We start from the raw sequence: 18,895 nt of genomic DNA, 5'->3' as shown, positions 1-18,895 counted from the left end.
GGTCTTCAGTGAGTTGCCCCACTCTGCACAGGGGGCCCTGGTGTTGTGTCCTGAACTTGGCCCCGCACTGGGCCATGGAAAGCGAAGCCAGTCTCCCAGTTGGACAGTGAGACAGTGACACATGCCGATGACGACCATCGTGATAACACTGTTGATTTTGACGATCGGCCGCTGCCTCGTCCTGAGCGGCCCGGCCCGGCGGCGGCAGCCAATGGGCGCGGGGGGCGGACAGCCGCCGCTGGGAGTTGTCTTCCACCGAGTGTCCCGATTGGGCTTCTTTAAAAAGGCCGAGCACGCTCCTTCTTTTTCACCGGAGCCCCCGCCTCCACCGCCGCGGGTACAGAAATAGAAAAGAGGTCCGGCTGCGGGAGAAAGAGCGCGACACACCAGCGGAGAGTTATAAACCTGTCAGCCTGCTCCCGAGCTCCGAGCCCCGGTGACCCTCTATCTTCTTCCGCCTGCCCGGCACCAGCACCAGCACCGTCCGTAGCCCACAGAGAAAAAGAGAGGGAGGGTACCAGCTCGGCTCAAGCACCAAGCCGCGGCTCTGTCTGTCAAAAAAAAAAAACCACTAGTCTGAAATCCTAACTTCCCTCTGCGGGTGAACCGAGCCACAGGTTGTCCACCGCCGAGTTAGCTCGACCCGTACCGGCCGTGAGGGTGTCTCTAGGGGGGGAATGGCATTGGACTTCGCCGCGGGCTGCGTGGGAGGTAAGTCGTTAGCCACGTTAGCAGCAGCCCACGGGTTAACAAGTTGGTGGGGGGGGGGAGCATTAGCATTAGCTGCCTCCTGTATTTTTCCACCCAAGTCCACGAGCTGTGACTTTTTAAAGGGATCGATCGCCTCTTGTTGAAGCATCAGAAGCAAATGAAACGTGTCAGGTCAGAAAGTGAAACTCTTGAGATTCAGCAGCAGCTATTAATGTGTAGAATCCCGGATGTAAGGTGAAGTTAGTGGAGTTACATTCCTCACCTCACACACAGGGAGTGGTTTGATCTGCATGAATGAAACCTGCAGGACCATGTGTGTTAGCCAGGTTCACTTCTAGAAGAAAAAGGAGGGGAAAAAAGTTATGTTTTGGTGTTAAAACTTAAAACTAGAGCAGACTATTGCATCATCTTCTCTCATAGTTATTACCTGTTTTGCTAAATAACTCAGGAAAGGACTTAAAGTAGGATTACTTCACGTCTTCCTGTTTGAACGGAGCCCACAGTGGTTACCAGTAAAAACCTAATCACAGACCCTTTGGGAAACTTGTCACCTGTTTTGTCTTTGCTCAAGGCCACATCTTCCCAAACCCGAACACGCCATGGAGCCACAGATAAGAGCCACTTACTCCTGGTGTGTGATTAAAGTCCAGAGAGAAGAGTCATTGTATCTTCATTTTTTTTCAAGTTTGCACGGTCTCATTCAACAGGGTGAAGACCCTCCAGATCTCAGTTCTGGAGCTCGATGGTGCTTATAACTAAATATCAGGCTCTTAAATGTGCAGCACGGCCTGATGTGTGCTCATCATCGTCACTAATATATTTAACCTACAAGTTCTCTGGATTCACTAAAACACTGCCACAAACTAAAACTAAAATATGCCATTCCAAGCCTGCAGGTACACTGGTTAGTGTATTCAGTATGATTAACCACAGAGGCCTGCAGAGGTATGTGTGCTCAAGATGTCAGGTCATGGACGAGATAGTAAACGTGTGGGTGAGATGGATTACAAGGCTGAACTCTGCCCTAATGATACTAACATACATGTCATTAAACAGTGAAGAATACGAGCTTTACATGTGGAGAGATGCCCTCTGACGATTCTGGGCTGATGTGACCTAATAACACACTGTCTTTCTGGGATTTATCAGGACACTGTGCTGCCGTGTAGTGGAGTTTTGGCTCCCTGGAAAAAAGTCAAGGACGGTCCACTGTTGAGCTTTCATCACCGCGTACAGTCACCAGCTGATTAGTCTCATGATGGGCGGGTTGTCGGCCGTTGCGAGATGATTTACGTCACTTGATCATAAGATGTGTTCCTTCCCTCAAACCAAACCACACTGTGTTCTGCAATGTGTCGTTGTGATGGCTTGCTAATCGGGCTACATTGCATTCACACTATGTGGCTTTAGGTATGCACGGTATTGTAGTAGTGCTTTTATCAGGTCAAGAAGATAGGGTCAGATCCTTTAACTTTACCAGATTCAGGTGTTTCTCAACAATTTGGCATTTTTTCAACATTTTCACCATTTTCCCAGCGAATAATCAATAGGGATCCAATATCTATGAGTGTATTTAGTGCAGCTTGATTGAATTGAATGGGACTGTTGGGCCTCGGCGGAGGAACATGCTCTACTGAGGGCCATTCCAGTCTGAATATGTTTTTAAATCGAGTCTCCTGTTCTTCAGGTGCTGCTGGTGTTTTGGTCGGGCATCCATTTGACACTGTGAAGGTGGGTACCAAATATTTACTTCTGTTAGGCAACGACATGATCCGGTGCCGTGCTGTTAAGATGTTGTAAGTCAGCCCACTCTGTCGGCAGCATGGGTTAGCACCTAAAGCTACACCTAAAGTTACACAGTCAACAGCAGCGGCATAGTTGAGCAAGAGGAATTAGCCGTCTGATCACCATAGCAACATCAGGACAAATGTGTAGAACTGTTAAATACTGTACATGTGTGTGTTTTAAGTTGTGTTTATATTTTCTGTTTCTTTATGATTAAACAGATCAAATCTTCTATTTATATCGCTTAGAGAGAAAGTAAAACCGCCTAATAGATACTTGCTACTTAGCTGTTATTTATTATTAAACATGCACCTGAAATCCTTATAGATGTTAGTGCCTAACTAACTGCAGCTCAAAGAAAGTGTCATAGGCATTAAATCCTTTTGTTTAAGTCAAAAATAAACATTACAGAAAGATTTTCTTTTATATTTTCACCCACTTGATTAGTTTTAAAAAGACCGGGATGTTTTTAACTGTTTTAAATACAGCATAGGATTGTGCCAATCTGCAGCTTTCACTTTCTAGATGCACAAAGACGGTGAATGGTCGTAGCTCTTTTATGCCTTGCTTTAAATGTCATTTCTGCCTGAGCTGGTGTGTGTGTGTGGGGGCCGGGGGCGGCTGTCTTTAACAGCAACAGTGTCACTGTGTTGTAGATGAGAGAGAGAAATAAACAACCTCTCCACGGAAATGTGACCTAGTAAGTATGGTCCAGGTCTTTCTTCTTCTCACCCTATGTCCTGTCTTGAGCTATAGAAATGTAAAGAACAGAAAATCAATTTTTTAAAAAGCTTCATTTATTCTTCTTCATGTTGCACCCACCCCACCCCCCTTCAGCATCCTATTTCTTTAACCCTGAACTGAAACCATTTCAAAACACTGTTGCCCGTTTGTTTCCTTTTGTTAGTAACGTATATGACAGTATGTGGTTTGTTGTCATTCTCTTAGGCTTCTTTACTCCGTTGCACGAATCTAATTCAAGCGCTGTCATCCACAGGTGCGGCTTCAAGTTCAAAATGTGGACAAACCTCTGTACCGTGGAACAATTCACTGCTTCCAGTCCATCATACGCCAGGAGTCGGTAAGCTCTCGTGCTCTCGTACATGATTCCTGGATTGCGTTTAGACCTGTGTGCAGTTTCCACCGGGCACTGTACTATGCCAACGGGGTGGCTGGACAGTAACTGACATAAGTGTCCAGTTACTGTCCCATCAGCCCGGCGCCAGCCAGCGTTCCTAACATGGGATGTTAGGGGTGACAGGAGGAGGCGGTGCATCTGTTAGCCAGGGTCAGCAATAACCATATTCCTGCGTGGGCTAAATTAAGATTTGGACTTCCTGCCATTTGAGCTTAGTGGTGTACGCTTGGTCTTGGTGGATTTGTCATGAAGGTGTCAGGTTGTCTTCCTCCACCAAGACAATATAAACATTTTTTAATTCTTAAAAGGTTTATTCGGTGAACTTGAAAGTTTGACGATAGAGGGATCAGGGCTTTGAATACTGATTTTAATCATAATTTCTAGCATCTGTTCCTGTGACTGCAACAAAAGCATTAACTGTGAATACATGTATCAGACACCAACACGTTCAGCTTAGTTCAACATCACAAATGCACTGAAAACTGAGGAGCTCTCTCACCTTGGTGTCTTAACTCTGATGTCATGTTTCCATCATTGCTGATCAGACCTGGAGTCGATTTTAAAACCTGCGTCTTCTGCAGAGTCGTTTGAGCCGGGAGTTGATTCCGATTGTTTCCATTCCCATTTCTGACAAAAGCCAGATGTTAGTTGGTAGTGGGTTTTTTGACAAGTGGAAAAGGGGCTTTGCCTACTCTTTCCACCAGAAATTCAATTAACTGTATATCTTAATCATAAGTTTGTGTACTTAAATGATCACAAACAGAACTTTTGATTTACTTGCGTGGTTCTGCAGAGGTGTCTCTATAATGTTGGTGGTCCCAGTAACGTGTCTTTGTGTCTGTAGACGCTCGGCCTGTACAAAGGCATCGGCTCACCAATGATGGGTTTGGCCTTCATCAACGCCATAGTCTTTGGTGTCCAGGGCAACGCCATGCGCAAGCTCGGCCGTGACACACCCCTCAACCAGTTCCTGGCAGGAGCCTCAGCAGGAACCATCCAGTGTGTCATCTGCTGCCCGATGGAGCTGGCCAAGACACGCATGCAACTACAGGGGACTGGAGAGAAGAAGTCTAAGACGAAGCTCTACAAGAACTCCCTGGACTGTCTGGTGAGAATCTACAGGAGGGAGGGAATCCGAGGTATCAACCGCGGCATGGTGACCACCCTGCTGCGCGAGACACCTGGTTTCGGCGTGTATTTTCTCACATACGACATTTTGACACGTGCCCTGGACTGCGAGCCAGAACAACCGTACATGATCCCCAAGCTGCTGTTCGCTGGAGGAATGTCGGGCATCGCTTCCTGGCTCTCCACCTATCCCGTGGACGTGATTAAGTCACGCCTCCAGGCGGACGGGGTCGGCGGAGTCAACCAGTACAGCGGCATCATGGACTGTGTGAGACAGAGCTTGAAGAAGGAGGGGTGGAGGGTGTTCACACGTGGGCTCACGTCCACTTTGCTCCGCGCGTTTCCGGTGAATGCCACCACGTTTGCCACCGTGACTCTATTTTTAATATACATGCGCGAGGGAGAAGAGTGTCGTATTCAGGACCCTGAGCCACCGTCCGTCCAGCTGCAGCCTCTGCAGCCACAGACACAGCCGACCAGCATGTGAGCCACGTTTCCTCTGTCAAATATAGATGGAACTGTCAGCTCCTCGCAGGTCTGATCCCTCAGCTGGTTTCCATAGTAACAAACATGAACTGGTCCTAAGTACACATCTGTGCACTGAGCTCCTGCAAAGTGTCCACGTAGTATTTAATAATATATAGTGTATTTTAAGATAAAATCTGCACTTGTAAATATGGCCTCTTTTTAAAACATCCTTGGTTTTTGTTGAGTCTTAAGAGTCAGGAAACTCGACAGTTACAGAGTCACGCTTACAGATGTCCCAAATATTTTGAGTCAAGCAAACACTTTGTCATTGATGCTGTGTTCAGGTCAAAACGACTTATACCTGGAACTTAATTCAACAACTGGTCTAATATTCCTCATCTATTTCGTCCAGGTCAATTAGTCCCCTTTACACTTTATCCTCATATAAACACAGCATTTTTACATTGTTTTGTAGTGGTTACAAGTACATATAGCTTATACATGTACATTTATGTAGATATTCATTTTCTGAAGTTACAACTGCGTATTTAGTTAAACTTTGCTATGAAATCAGCAGCCATCTTTTTACTTCGGTTCTTTGTCTACGGTTATAATCTACCTTTAGATTGACATTTTATAGAGAAAATATTAAAGGGTCTGACAATGACTCACTGCAGTATGACACAAACCGAGTTGAGTCCAAAGAAAGCACCTTATGGTATGATACGGTTATACGGTTACATTTTTGCCTGTCACATTTGCAAGAATCTGTGTTGAGCAAAAGGGGGGTTTTAAAGTACAATCTTTTAAATTTTTTAAGTTCCCTGTGATTGGAGGTTTTGTTGTTTATCAAGCGCCCTGTTGTCCACAAGGAGGTGGTGTCTACACACTAACCAGAGGCAGAGAAATGGCCCCTGTAAGACTGAGCTGCAGATTTTTTGCCTATTTTATCTTTGTGTATGAAAGTACAGTTTTACCACCTGTCAGCTAAATTATACTGATCAAACACCTCCAGAGGATATGAAATAGTCAAGTATAAATACAATTCATCTCGTGAACATTATAACATTTCACCCTCAGAGACTCGGTCACTTGTCATTAACTTTTTATCATCTGCCACAAAACCTAAAACTAAAGTCCAAAGCTTCAGCACCAAAGACGGAACCAAACTCTTCTAATGGTTCTGTTCTCTGTTGGCTTCTTCAACCAAAATCTGTCTGAGACCCCTCTGCTCTCCTCTCCATGTTAACCTAAAGGACAAAGGGCACACAGTGTCTCTCGGTGCAGTGTGAACTCTGTGAACTACTCGGTTAACAGTTGCAATACTGAAAACTTCATTGCAGGTTTAAAATGTCAACTGAGACACAAGTAAAAGACAAGCGAACATCAATCTGCCTGCAGGTGGCGCCACACAGACGTTAGAACTGTCGAAGCTCTTACTCTTCCTGCACATCTTCATGTGTTCACTGGTCCTGTGGGGTCAAACTGCTCTGGAGTTGTTCAAATAATGTACATACTGTGAATTTGGCTTATTTCTGTTACCATTTTTTCTTTGTGTTCAACTTTAGGTTTGATTTTATTTACTATTCTGTATTTCTGTTTTAAGACTTTTAATGTGTATATATTCTGGGTTAGTCTGACTTTACTGGTGGATGATATGATTGCTGATATATTTGTGAAATGGCTGCTTTAATTGTGCTCGTCTTGTACCAAAGCAGCATGTTCTCTGTTGAATGTTGAAATAAAAGCCACTATCCTCCTCACATTCTGAAACACACAGTTCTTAGTGCAGCTATACAATTCAATGTTAACCCTTGGATGTTTTTAGATCTAAGGGAATAGAGAATTAATGGATGTTTGCAACATGCTCTGATCCACATGTTCCATTAAATAAGCGAAGGGCACTCAAAGCGTATACTTCCACCCAGTCCCAACATTTGAATTCACTAGATCCAGATTTTTATTTGGATCTGCACCAAATGCAAAATGCATTTTTCTCAGAGATCGACGAAAACATTGCAATGTTCAAGAAAGTGGAAAAAAGAAATGGATTTGCCCCCTGAATCGAATCCCCATCAAAATATTTTGGGTTCTTACCATATCCTTCCACCAAGTTTCGTGGAAATCCATCCAATAGTTTATACATAATCCAGCTAACTAACAAACAAACTAGAAGGGTATTCAGAGAGTGAATACGACAAGACCAACATCCTCTTTCCACATGGAAAAGAAAGCGGAAAAAAGATTCCTGGATTTCCCCTCTGATGCGGATTCCCTCCAAAATTTGATGGGTTTTTCTTTTGGTCTTGCCCAACACCTCTACAAAATTCCATGGAAATCAGTTCAGTAGTTTGTGCGTAATCCTGCAAAGAAATGTAACAAACACCACCTAAAACACAACGTTCTTGAATGAGGTAACAAAGGGCTGGACTGTAGTGGTGGTAATATCACAGGTTTTGTTCTTTCATTCATATTTCAAGCATAAAAACACAATCACATACACAAATATCACTGTTTATTTAACAAATTCAACACAATATCTGTACGTGTCCATTATTTTGACAAAAACAATAAGTTATTCAAGTGTCAGATGCAGATTTTTTTTCCTATGATCACAGTGGTTCCTCACACAGTCTGACAGGATTACTGCCAGTACGACAACATAAAATGGACAGTGTGCTTTATGTATGTCCCATTGTGTTATATAAAGTTATATATATATAAAGTTGAGCGGGGTTCCCCTTCAATTTCTTGTGCAAAAATGTTGAGTCAGTATCCTGAGGCTCTTCTCTCACTCAGACCCAGCGCCAGATAAAGCGGCTACTGTACGCAGCCGAGTTACTGTTGTCCTCCGGTCCCTGGTGAGTACTGAGATAGAAAGGATAGATGATGTACGAAGTGGAGAAGCGGGAAGGAAGAAAAGGAGCTTGATGGTGATTAATGATGGAGATGGTTTTCAGTCAAGGATTTCCCACAGTGTGCCTCCCCCCAGGCTGCTAACTGTTTTTTCCTGCTTTTGATGTGTTCATGAGGAAAGTGTCACAAGGGTAGCGCAGGAAGCGGTAGATCTCCTCAGCTCTGGATGTGCTCATACAGCCTCCTTTCTGTATGGCTTCAATGGAGCTGCAATAAGAGGAGATGTTATGATGAGTAAACCAGAAGGACAAGACGGCATCATGATTGATAAACACGCTCTTCTTTTACCTGTTCATCAGTTGTGCGACGGACTTGAAGTTGTGGCTCATGTTCAGAGCGTGGACGAAGCTGACTGAAGGCAGGCTCAGGTACAGCTGCAGGGCTTGCTGCTTGTGCTGCCCTCTGACCTCCAGCGGTGCACTGATGCCCTGACCTTTACGCTGCTCCAGCCGAGCCAGGTCCGCCAGCAAGCTGGCGCTCTCCTCGGCGCCGTCGCTCCACAGCAGGCGAACCCCGGTGCGTACCAGCCCCGCTAACGTGCCGTCATAGAATCGTGTGCGCTGAAACGGACGTGACGCTTCACCTGAAACAGTGACGGTTCATCATACAGATGAAAAACAATCATTATCCCACACAGTTAATGAAATCATCTTATTCATTTATTAATCTATTCACCCATGGGTATTAAACATATACTTTCTCAGTACTGCGTTTGTGTAAATTTGTGGAATAAGCTACTTTATTTAATAGCTTGAATAGTTTTCTGTCTTGTTGACATTTAGATGAGAAGATTGATACCTCACTCATGTGTGTTTGATACGAAGCTTGAGCCCGATGCTAGTTAGCTTAGCATAGCATCAAGCCTGGAAACGGGGGATAACAGCTAGTCTGGCTCCGTCTGATTGTAACAACATCTGCCCATCGGCACCTCAACAACTCACTGTTTCACGCATTCAATTTCGTTTTCTTCTATTTTGTACAAAAATGTAAAAACAAAATGTTGTGGTTCTATGGCGAGTCATGTGACTGAGGCTGCGAAGGAGACAAATGGCTAAGAAACAGCATTAAACCTCCCATAACACCACAAACTGTCACAACTACACCTGGGTATTTAAACAGATGAAACAAACAAGAGCTGAGTTTCATATTTGGTAAAACTAAATGAGAGTTGTATCAATCTTTTCAACTACCTCTTGGTAGAAAAGCATATAAACTTGTGCTTTAAACATTTAGTTGTCCATTATAAACCACAAATAAAAGAAGACAAGAAATGTCCACGCAGCAGTTGAGACACTCAGAAATCTTTTTCTCTTCCCAGGAAACGTTTCGGACTCAGGCCCTTCCTTCCTTAAGAAGGGAGGTGAGTAAAAAGTTTGTGGGAGCCTCAGCTGACATTCCTTGTCTTCTGGAGTGGATGGAATAAAGTGTGGATGTACATGCTTTCGTATACTTTCTGAAAAACCATGAATAAAAGCCTTAAAATACAAAGTACAAGGCAGATTTTTAAAAAGGAATATATTATATTATATAGTATTAAAACACAAACTGACCTGGCTTACTTCGGTCCTTCTCCACAATCAGACAAACGCGCTCAAACAATCCCTGTAAGCTGTTCACTCTTTCGACCAATCGCTTCCGGTTCTGCATTGCTGCCAGATCCAACTGGCTGTGCTTCTCCACCGCCATGCGGTTGCTGACGATGAAGTAGCTGCCGTCCAGGGAGCAGACGTGGACGGTGGCTGCGTGCCGCTGACGCAGGCTGGTCATCAGCTCCACTCCGGTACTGATGCAGCGACTGTCCACCAGAATGCAAACAGACCCGGGAGGAGCAGGGGCCTCGCTGACTGACGCACCCTGACAGACGGACCCCCGGGGCTGAGGCGCTGAGGAGGTGGTGGGTGGGGCCTGGACAAAGGAAATGTAGATATTTACTTCTCTCCCACATGTATGACTCTATGGACAAGTGTGTTTACCATAGACTGCATATAGAGATTGACGACATGACAGCTGCCCTAAAGCGAAGCCAAAGGCGGTCGAAAGTCAAATCAATTATTCTCAAAGATTGGTTCTTTCAATGCAAGTAGTTCATATCACACTGATCTTCAAGTATTCATTTCTCCAGTAAGTTTGGTTTGAATTATTTATTTGATGCTATAAAATCGGGATGAAACTTCATGATTGACAACTGAGACAGTCTCGTGATTTATTGAGCGTGTCTGCGACAGGAGCTCACTACCGCGGCTACTCCGCCTTCTCTGGCTCCAAATGCGCAAGATGGCAGCGGTCTCATTCAGGATATTTTGGCTTAATTCCTGGATATTGGGAGGAAATGGAAACGCGTTGTCCATCTTTATTTACAATCTGTGGTGTATACGTTTCATTTTGTTTGCTTTTACCTTGGGTGGATTCTTGGAGGTTAACGGCGACACTGACTTCTCAAAGTCGAGCTCATCAGAGAGGAGATGCTGGTTTTCTAACCTCTGGCGACACCTGCAGGAAAGCACAAACAATTCTCTAATCACTGCTAACTGTTTGAAGATCTTTGCAGCTTTTAAACGGTTTCCATACCTCTCATTTAGCTGTTCTTCACTCTCGGAGCTCCTTCGTCCTTTACTCAACAGTGAGACCTTAGATGCTATGGTTGGCGACGAGGAGGAGGGGGCTTTCTGCTGCTGATGCCTGCTGGGCTCCGGCTGTGCTGCCTTTTGCCGCGAGGTGACAGCAACACTGCCCCCTGCTGTAAGACTCTCTTCGCTAACTTCACCCGTCTCCTCATCACTGGAATCATTCACGCGTATGATCCGGGTACGCTTGGTTTTCTCCTCAGCTCTCTGCTCTGAAGAAGCTTCGGCCGCGATCTTACCTCCGGGTCTGGCTCTCGCTCTGACGTTGTGCAGTAAAACACGCCGCCTGGTGGCATACTGCCTTTTACCGTCCACGTACGAGTCGTCAGGCATGAGCTGGACGTCCTCAGCCTCTTCCTCACTGCTCTCCACCTCCTCCACCTCACTGCCGACCACAAAGCTGTCCTCGGCATACGTTTCATCCAACTCAGGCACCTGGGCATAAGAGGTCAGGGGCATAGATTGCTTGTTTGGAGATTTTTAACTGCATTGAGTATAGAAAAGCTGGATATAAAATATGAAGTATACCTGGGAGAAGATGTCAGTGCGATGGGTTCTGTAAGACATTTTGAACTTGCCGTGGACTGCAGGGCTTCTCACTGACTTCAGGTAAACCCCATGCATCTCTGAGTCTGATATAAAGGAGGACAGACAGGAAGCACAAGTGTAAAATGTCACAGCAGGACTCCTACAGCTTCCTTAAGCGCTCAGACACAGCTCAGGGAATCTGATTTGAATAATCCACTACAGTTATAGCATAGGCACATTCATTGGTGCTGTACCATTCAGTCCCTGGGAGAAGTGTGTGTTGTTGACCACAAATCCATCAAGAGACTGGTTCTGATCATCTCCATCCTCTTCATCAGACGACACGTCTACCCCCTCTTCATCCCCTGACAGCTCCGCTTCTTCCTGCAGGAACTGACGCCCTTTGCGACACGCGGCGTGCTGATAAAAGAAACAATGGAAAATGTCAATGCTGAAGGTGTCAACAGATATAAAAATATCGTCAGAAACTTTGATATATATTTTTGAAAAAAGCTGCTGAAAGAGGTCTGGGCTTAATAATTGAGCCAGAAAACGTGTCATTCCCTCCATGTAGCTGCGAGGAAATGACGAGCTTCAGATTCTGATCACTGCTTCACACTGAGCCACCTGTGGCTGCACAGACCTTGGCTTCAGCCCGTCTGACTCGTTTCCTCTCGCCTCCCTGCGCTGGCGTTCGGCGTGCAAACACGCTCTCGTTCTGGAAATCATCATCAGAAACAGCTTCGCCCTCTGTTTCATCAGACTGGAGGACAAGGAGAAGAGCCAATTAGTTCAATACTGTGCACCGTGAATGCTTTGTGATGCTGCATACGAGGACGTGCAGAAAATATTGAGGAGGTAATACGTGGATTGAAATCATGTAAATCAAAATCCGCTGTGTCGAATAGGTGGAACAGTGTAGAATACTTTCGTACTAATCAAGAAACTCTCACAGTGTTAAGAGGAGCTGCACGTTTCCTGTTCACAACCACTGGAGAGTCCACGTCACTGATCTTGGACTAACAGAGAAAAAACATTATCACATACATACATACATTTTCTTACTCCCCAACAATGCAAGTTTATCACTGTTTATGAATGCTTCTCTTTCTTCTCTTTCTTCTCTTTCGAGGATATTTTTTGCTGTGACATTTCAGTCACATTACTTCTTGCAGACTGGTTGTCATGACAACTGCATGTACCTTTGAAAATGATGGACAGAGGCAACCTGTGTCGTCTGAATCAGATATCTCCTGTCTAGGTTGCTGTTTTTTGTGGCATCACACAGATGAGGTGAGCTAATGATTATCAATGTGTGAGCGTGTTTTGATGACATGAAAGGCCGAGCAAAAATCAAAAAGAGCCACAGTTTAATCTAAACTGATAAAAAATATAATTATTTTAGCAAATTAAATGTCTTAGTCTGATCTTCTTAGTTTAGTAGAAAATTTACTATCTTTGGGTTTCAGACCAGGTCGGTCAGACAGGGATTTAGAAAAAGGTCACACATTGCAGGATACAAGAAACCGATGGACATTTCTTTTACAATTTAAAAAATTGTATAGACTGAATAATAAATCAATTAACTGAGAAAACAAATGACCTGACCTACCTACATTATTCAGGTAGCAGATTAATAAAATAAGATCAAATAAAATACAAATTATGAGGCCTTGCTAACCACTTCTGGGGACGACAAGTTGTTGAATACATTCTGATGTCTTCTTTTAAGAACCACAACTTCATCTTCACTGTCATTGTTGGATCCCTCTAAGAAAAGTGAGACACCGAGAAATGCAGGGACATTGACACCAGGTTTACAAAACTAAAAGATTAAATACAAAGAAATCGACGTTCATGAATCATATTTTTTGAGGATAAACAAACCTGGATGAGGGGGTGAGTCAGACACCCAAACCGATTCCTGAAGTGACTTGTTCTCCGCACCCGACCCTCCTTTGACCTCGGCGGCGCAACCCGCCGGTCGTCTATGTTTCGAGCTGGAGAGCAAAGAGGGCCTGAATGGACCGGGCACGAGCGTCCTCCTCGCTCCCACTGATGTGATGGGAGAGGGGAGAGCGCCACTCTTAAACGTCAGAAGAGGCGACATTTCTCTGTTCCTCTGCACTGAAAACTTTCGGGGTGTGGACAGTTTAGATTCATGGCACTGTGCGGGGATTCTCTGTGCACTGAACCTGTTATAGGGAGTGGAGGAGTTAGAAACGGTCGACAACGAAGCTGGGGAGTCAGCTGCCTGCTTTTTAGGCTCTGGAGAGGACAACGTACACAAGGCAGGGACGGCCTCTACATCTGCTTCGTCTTCTGAGTCCTCCAGGGAATAACCAAGGTCAAAGTTGACAGAGAAGTAGTCATGGGACCTATCACATGACTCAGCGTTTTGCTGCACTGTGGGAGATTTGCAGTGAGCTGAAATTATCTTATCTCTATTGTTACAAGTGGCTGCATCATGAGTTTTTAGCTTGGCATGCGGAGTATGCGTAACGTGCTTCGTGCATTTTAAATCATCCGTTTGCATTGTGTGTAATATTTGTCTGCTGTCTGCTGTGGGCACAGTGCTAAACAGGTCTGTTGTGTTCTGCATTTGTGACGCGTCAGACTTCCTTTTTATGCTGTCGGAAACGTCTCCGGCACAAGTGGACCTCCTGGGTGTGACTCCAGGAGTGGGGATGTCTGGGATGGTCATTTGCAGGAAGGCTTCGTCGTCCCCAAACAGATCCATGCTGTCGTCCATGTGAGGGCTGCACCGAGAGGCCCTGTCGACGCTCACACCTCCAACCGTCGAGTGTGGCGTTTCCTCAGTCCTCACATTATCCCAGAGGACCTTTTCCTCGCTCGTGTTGTCGGAGTTATTCTTTATTTCCTTGCTCTTCTCAGCTTCCTCGCCAATCTGTTGCTTCTTGAAGTTATTGTTCATTTCATCGTCTGCCTCCATGTTGTCTTCTTCCTCCCCAAACACCTCATCCCAGGTGGGACTGCTGGCTGCTACACGAACAGGCGTTTGCCCCTGATGAGGCGGATCACTGCAGTTTTTACTGTCCTCCTCACCTGCTGGATGCTGGTATGAGACCGTCCTCGGAGAGGCATTGTCGGCTTCGCTCATCAGCATTTCATCATCGTCGTCGTCGTCTATATCCAGGGTAAAGCTGACGTGAAATGGCTGAAGAAGCTGCTGATGAGGGGGAGGAAGTGATGGAGCTGCCACATCGGCCTCTAACTCCGCAGGCGGCAATAAAGGAGGTCGAGAGAGGAGCTCGGCTACGTTGGCCAGGATGACCTTCAGACTCTCACATGTACCTGGCAGGAGCTCAGCCGAGGAGGGAGGAGGAGCTGAATCCCACCTCGGAAGGTAGAACATGGCCTCAAGCTCAACATCTTCCTCATCAATGTTTGCACTCAGCTGGGAAATAATGTCTGAATTTATGACACCTTCTTTAATGATGACACAGTCATCATCCAGATCAGCTTCTGGACAGTCATTTTTCGAAGGGAGAGGACAAATAGCGTCAGGCGCTCGGTGATCTGTGAAGTCGCTCTCGACTTCCTCCATACATTCCAGATCAGATGTCGAATGAGACGGTTTGGGTTTTTGAGCGCTGGTCTTTACACTCTTCTGCTTCTTCTGTCTTTTTCTCATGTCGCCACCTGTGTTGGCATTGTGGAGGTAAGGAAGAAGCTCCTGTTCGTAATGGCACTCCCCCTGAATACACACACACACACACACACACACACACACACACACACACACACACACACACACACACACACACACACACACACAGGGAGTTATATAAGAAAAGATCTAACAGCAGGAGAACCAAGGTCGAGGAGCTGCAATCATCCATGCCAGCCTGTTTTACGTCAGCTGTGATGATCAGTTCGGCCAATTCGCCAATCAAACTGTAATATAATCAGAAGTGTCCAATGAAGAGACGTCACATGGCAGCCACACATGGGGCACGTACAAGTCTGATTGCCCGAATTAGTTTTGGTAAAGCATGGAAGAAAACAGACTTTGTCTTGTTACAATTAGATCAAAGTTCCCCAGGAAAACAGTTTTATTAGACATTAAAACTACGAATAAAACCTAGAAAAAAAAATCATGTAATCTCTCTAACTTTGTCTCAAGTGGATACACATCAGAACCATCCAACAGAACATTTGACCTGGAAATGATTAATTGAGAGTGGTATCCTTCTTGGGCCAGCAGGGTGTCATCGAACCTGTGAGCAGCAGGACGAAGACGCTCCATGAGCAAATAAAAGACCTTATGTAGAATTAGAGTGTGCATGGAGAGCAAAACACTGGTTTTGTCTCAGAAGAGGGTGATAAACAGGACTGCGACGAGCCCTTATTTCATGGTATTACATAAAGCTTCATACTTGAGTGGGCATGGTTTAAATGTGAACAAATGGCCCCTGGAGTTGCTAAAAATGAGAAATTGTGCGTAAAAGACCTTCTTGCTGTGAGGAAATTTGTCCCAGGTCACACAAGAGAGTTAAAGGTTTCCCCTTTTCATTATAACACTGTTATAAAACTGACGACAGGCCATCCGTGCCATTTGATCCAGATGGAGCTGGTAAGGCCCTCGCTGGGTCTTTTACACAACAGATTCATTGATCTGTGTTTCACTTTTTCGAAATCGCCAAAACACTACACCCCATTCTCTGAGCAAAACTGTCAACTGGCAAAACGACTTCATCGAATCAATCACACAGTTGGCAAAACTCTAAACACATTCTCATCCACTAAACACACTGAGCAGTGTGGTACACTTTGACCCAGAATGAAAACACAGGGGCACCAAAGGTTAAACACAACTAACAACCTGTTGTCATCGCTAACACAACCCCTACAACTTTTTACTTTAGGACCATACAACACTAAAGGTCAGCGATATTTCTGATTTGCTCAGACGTCGTGTTTATGTTGTCATTTGGGACAGCGTGAGCTTTTACTGTGGTCAAAGAATACGTGAATGCTTTATCTATACCCTGCGTTTTCTCAATGTTTGCCCTCCTGGTGGTAGAAAATGTTTTTCCAGCTATGCCCAGAGTGCAAAAACTACTCCACCAATTTCCATTACATTTTCTGGAGAGGTAACTTTTGGAGTAGATCCAGATAAATGGGCGGATCAAGGAATTTTTCTTAAATTACAGACCTAATTTGTATAATTAGCACTCTGTTGTGATCCAGGTAGCATTTGCCAAAATACCTAAAAACTGCTTTTGAATTGTTCACCATGTACAAGATGGATAGACGAGTACGTCCGCCAAGGACAAACAATTCCCCCAGTATGTAGAAAAAATATAAAAAGAAAGTGTTCTTATAACATAAATAATTTATTTGTCATAAAACGTAGTCCTAAAAAAATAAAAAAGTAAATAAAAAGACCTGTGCAATATTCCTGGATCCGCCCCTTTAACTGCATCCGCACGTGGATGCAGATAAAGTGTGTTCTTCTTAAACCAAGGCTCCATCCCTCCACCAAGTTTCTTGGTAATTAGTTTGGTAGCTTTTGTGTAATCAAGGTTACAAACACACAAATCAACAGACAGAAGTGAAAGCATCCTTGGCAGAGGTAACTATGCGACCACTTCACTTTAAAATACTTCTTACATTACTGCTAGTTTTGACACGTTTGTCATCTTTATAACCATGATGGCCATGAAATGAATAAGAGAAAAAAGAACAACACCCATAATTATATTTGTCTGCAGGGCGACTTCCTTTAATCCTTTAATTGAATTATTTGTCTTGAGACAAACACGCCTGCAGGAGAACATTAAAACCCTGAAGACGTCACAGCTGCAGCCAAAGCATGAGAGCTGTAGACACTCAGCAGCTCCAGCAGAGGGCTGAACACTTTCCTCTGAAATATGGCATCTGTTAACATTTCTAAATTCTGGGTTCCTCTTTGAAAATAATCAGCAGGGGGTTTTAATTGGTCTTTGGCTTTAGTTCATATTACAGCAAAATATGATAGAAAACATAAGAAAAGCAAACACACCTGCAGTCATATTCAGACATCGTATCAATTCAACAATTCTCATATTACAGTTTATGAGTACAGGGAGATTAAAGGAGAGGATGCTCTTCTTGTTTCCAAATATATGTGTGTATGAAACATAATCTGTTAATTATTAAGCAGGATACAAAATAATTTAGAATAGTTTACATTAAGAATTTCTATTTTATCAATTTCTGAGGAAAAACATTAATTGAAAGTTACCATATGAATTACTCACATCTAAGTCTAGTTTTTTGTTTTAGTTTTGACTGCAAATTACTTACATACTCACATACAAAATTGATATTTGGATTTTGTATTTTTCTTAGCTGATCATTGTGAAAGATATAGATCTGTTTACATGAGTGTTTACATTTTCCTAATACATTTAAAGATTCAATCATTTATGAATCAAGTCCCAAACTGTATTTATTGATCAAGTAAAATGTTCACACAGAAATTGTGTTTTCTTTGGAAGATCAATATACTTTTTTTTTTTTTTACACGAGTGTGTCTATAATTACTATTTTGATCAAAAGAAGTACATATACTAATAATTATTAATACCTTTATTAATTTATGTATTACAACTATTTTCTGGTCAGAGCTTCTGAATTTGACACTGACGCTTCCTTCTGTTTACATCACTCACTGTACGTTGGCTTTCTGGGTCACTTAAATTATGCAGAGCCCTCACAATGTTTCCAGGAACATGTTTGCTGTTTTACCTGCGTGACAAGTCCAACTGTCAATCAAGAAAATTGACCTTAATTACTAGGAAATTATTGGATAATTACTGGGCTGCGACTCGCTGCAGTCAGTCAATACAGGCCGCGGAACACAGACTTGACTGAGGAGAGGCGAGGTTTGAATGATGGGGCAAAAAAATGTGAGTGCACGTAAAAAGTTTGTGTCGCAGCGTTGCCATCATAACTGGGTGTTTCTGATGGTTTAAAGTCAAAGGAGTACGTAGGTGTTAAATTGACAAGTCGGGTACTTCATTCACAAACTCTCACAAACTGTCTCATGCTCTCTCTGGCGCATCTGGACTGCACTTATAAAATATTGTGTTTACCCTACAGCTGAGAAATAAATCACTCTTTTTTGGGGTTTTTTAGGGTAATCCATCTTAAAACCAATCCTTAAAACTCCTGTGACCCTCAGACACAGCTTTGCTCATGGCCGTCCACTCTGCACAAAGACCAAGTTGCACTGCACGTACTTTAAATGTCAAAATCCCAATGAAAAATGGAACACAGGCTTTTAGGAATATACGGATTCAGAGACACTGAGCTTTTGAGGGAATCCATCAGCATCGTCCTTTTCTGGAAGACATTTCTTTTTTTTTTTTTTTTTTCTTCTTGCTGAAAAAATAAACTCAATTCACTCTAATCTTAACCACACACAATTCATTAATGATCAGATTAAGTCTGTAGATCTAGAGATGGGGCAGACCGAAATAAACTCAATGACGGGGGTAGGCCGGAGGGAGAGACAAGTGATTTCATGTTGCTCGGTCTGCATGAGAAGGAGGCAGCAAAGTGAACACTTCTCTTCGCTGATTATCTC

At 43.9% G+C, this 18,895-nt stretch overlaps 2 protein-coding genes across 4 annotated transcripts in view; one reads left to right on the top strand and one right to left on the bottom strand.

Annotated features, from left to right (window-relative positions):
- The first annotated feature begins 66 nt into the window (after nt 1–66).
- On the top strand, nt 67–17,479 carry LOC117756059 (mitochondrial basic amino acids transporter). Of its 2 annotated transcripts, XR_004612726.1 has the most exons (6): nt 67–711; nt 2,399–2,442; nt 3,494–3,577; nt 4,479–5,927; nt 6,313–6,317; nt 17,468–17,479. XR_004612726.1 is itself a non-coding variant. In XM_034576360.1 (4 exons), the coding sequence occupies exons 1-4, from the start codon at nt 678–680 to the stop codon at nt 5,247–5,249; spliced, it is 933 nt and encodes a 310-aa protein (XP_034432251.1). In that variant the 5' UTR covers nt 67–677; the 3' UTR covers nt 5,250–5,928. The 2 variants fall into 2 exon arrangements, 1 of the variants encoding a protein (XP_034432251.1); XM_034576360.1 differs by lacking the exons at nt 6,313–6,317; nt 17,468–17,479 and having other exon boundaries at nt 4,479–5,928.
- The window catches only part of fancm (FA complementation group M), a 44,686-nt gene continuing 33,305 nt past the window's right edge, over nt 7,515–18,895 (bottom strand). The window contains exons 14-25 of one of the 2 annotated variants that reach the window (XM_034576342.1): nt 13,285–15,016; nt 13,186–13,254; nt 12,980–13,068; nt 12,252–12,317; nt 11,942–12,061; nt 11,553–11,718; nt 11,299–11,402; nt 10,715–11,205; nt 10,543–10,636; nt 9,697–10,051; nt 8,435–8,729; nt 7,515–8,353 (exon numbers count right to left, since the gene is read on the bottom strand). In XM_034576342.1, the coding sequence (XP_034432233.1) occupies nt 8,227–8,353; nt 8,435–8,729; nt 9,697–10,051; nt 10,543–10,636; nt 10,715–11,205; nt 11,299–11,402; nt 11,553–11,718; nt 11,942–12,061; nt 12,252–12,317; nt 12,980–13,068; nt 13,186–13,254; nt 13,285–15,016 (3,708 nt within the window). In that variant the 3' untranslated portion in view covers nt 7,515–8,226. Of the gene's footprint in view, nt 8,354–8,434; nt 8,730–9,696; nt 10,052–10,542; nt 10,637–10,714; nt 11,206–11,298; nt 11,403–11,552; nt 11,719–11,941; nt 12,062–12,251; nt 12,318–12,979; nt 13,069–13,185; nt 15,017–18,895 lie in introns of both variants that reach the window. The other variant, XM_034576341.1, reaches the window with a different exon arrangement.

Source organism: Hippoglossus hippoglossus, chromosome 22 (assembly GCF_009819705.1).
Source record: "Hippoglossus hippoglossus isolate fHipHip1 chromosome 22, fHipHip1.pri, whole genome shotgun sequence".
Taxonomy (NCBI): Eukaryota; Metazoa; Chordata; class Actinopteri; order Pleuronectiformes; family Pleuronectidae; genus Hippoglossus; species Hippoglossus hippoglossus.
Note: the sequence above shows the minus strand (reverse complement) of the source record. Positions and strands in the feature narration are given on the sequence as shown.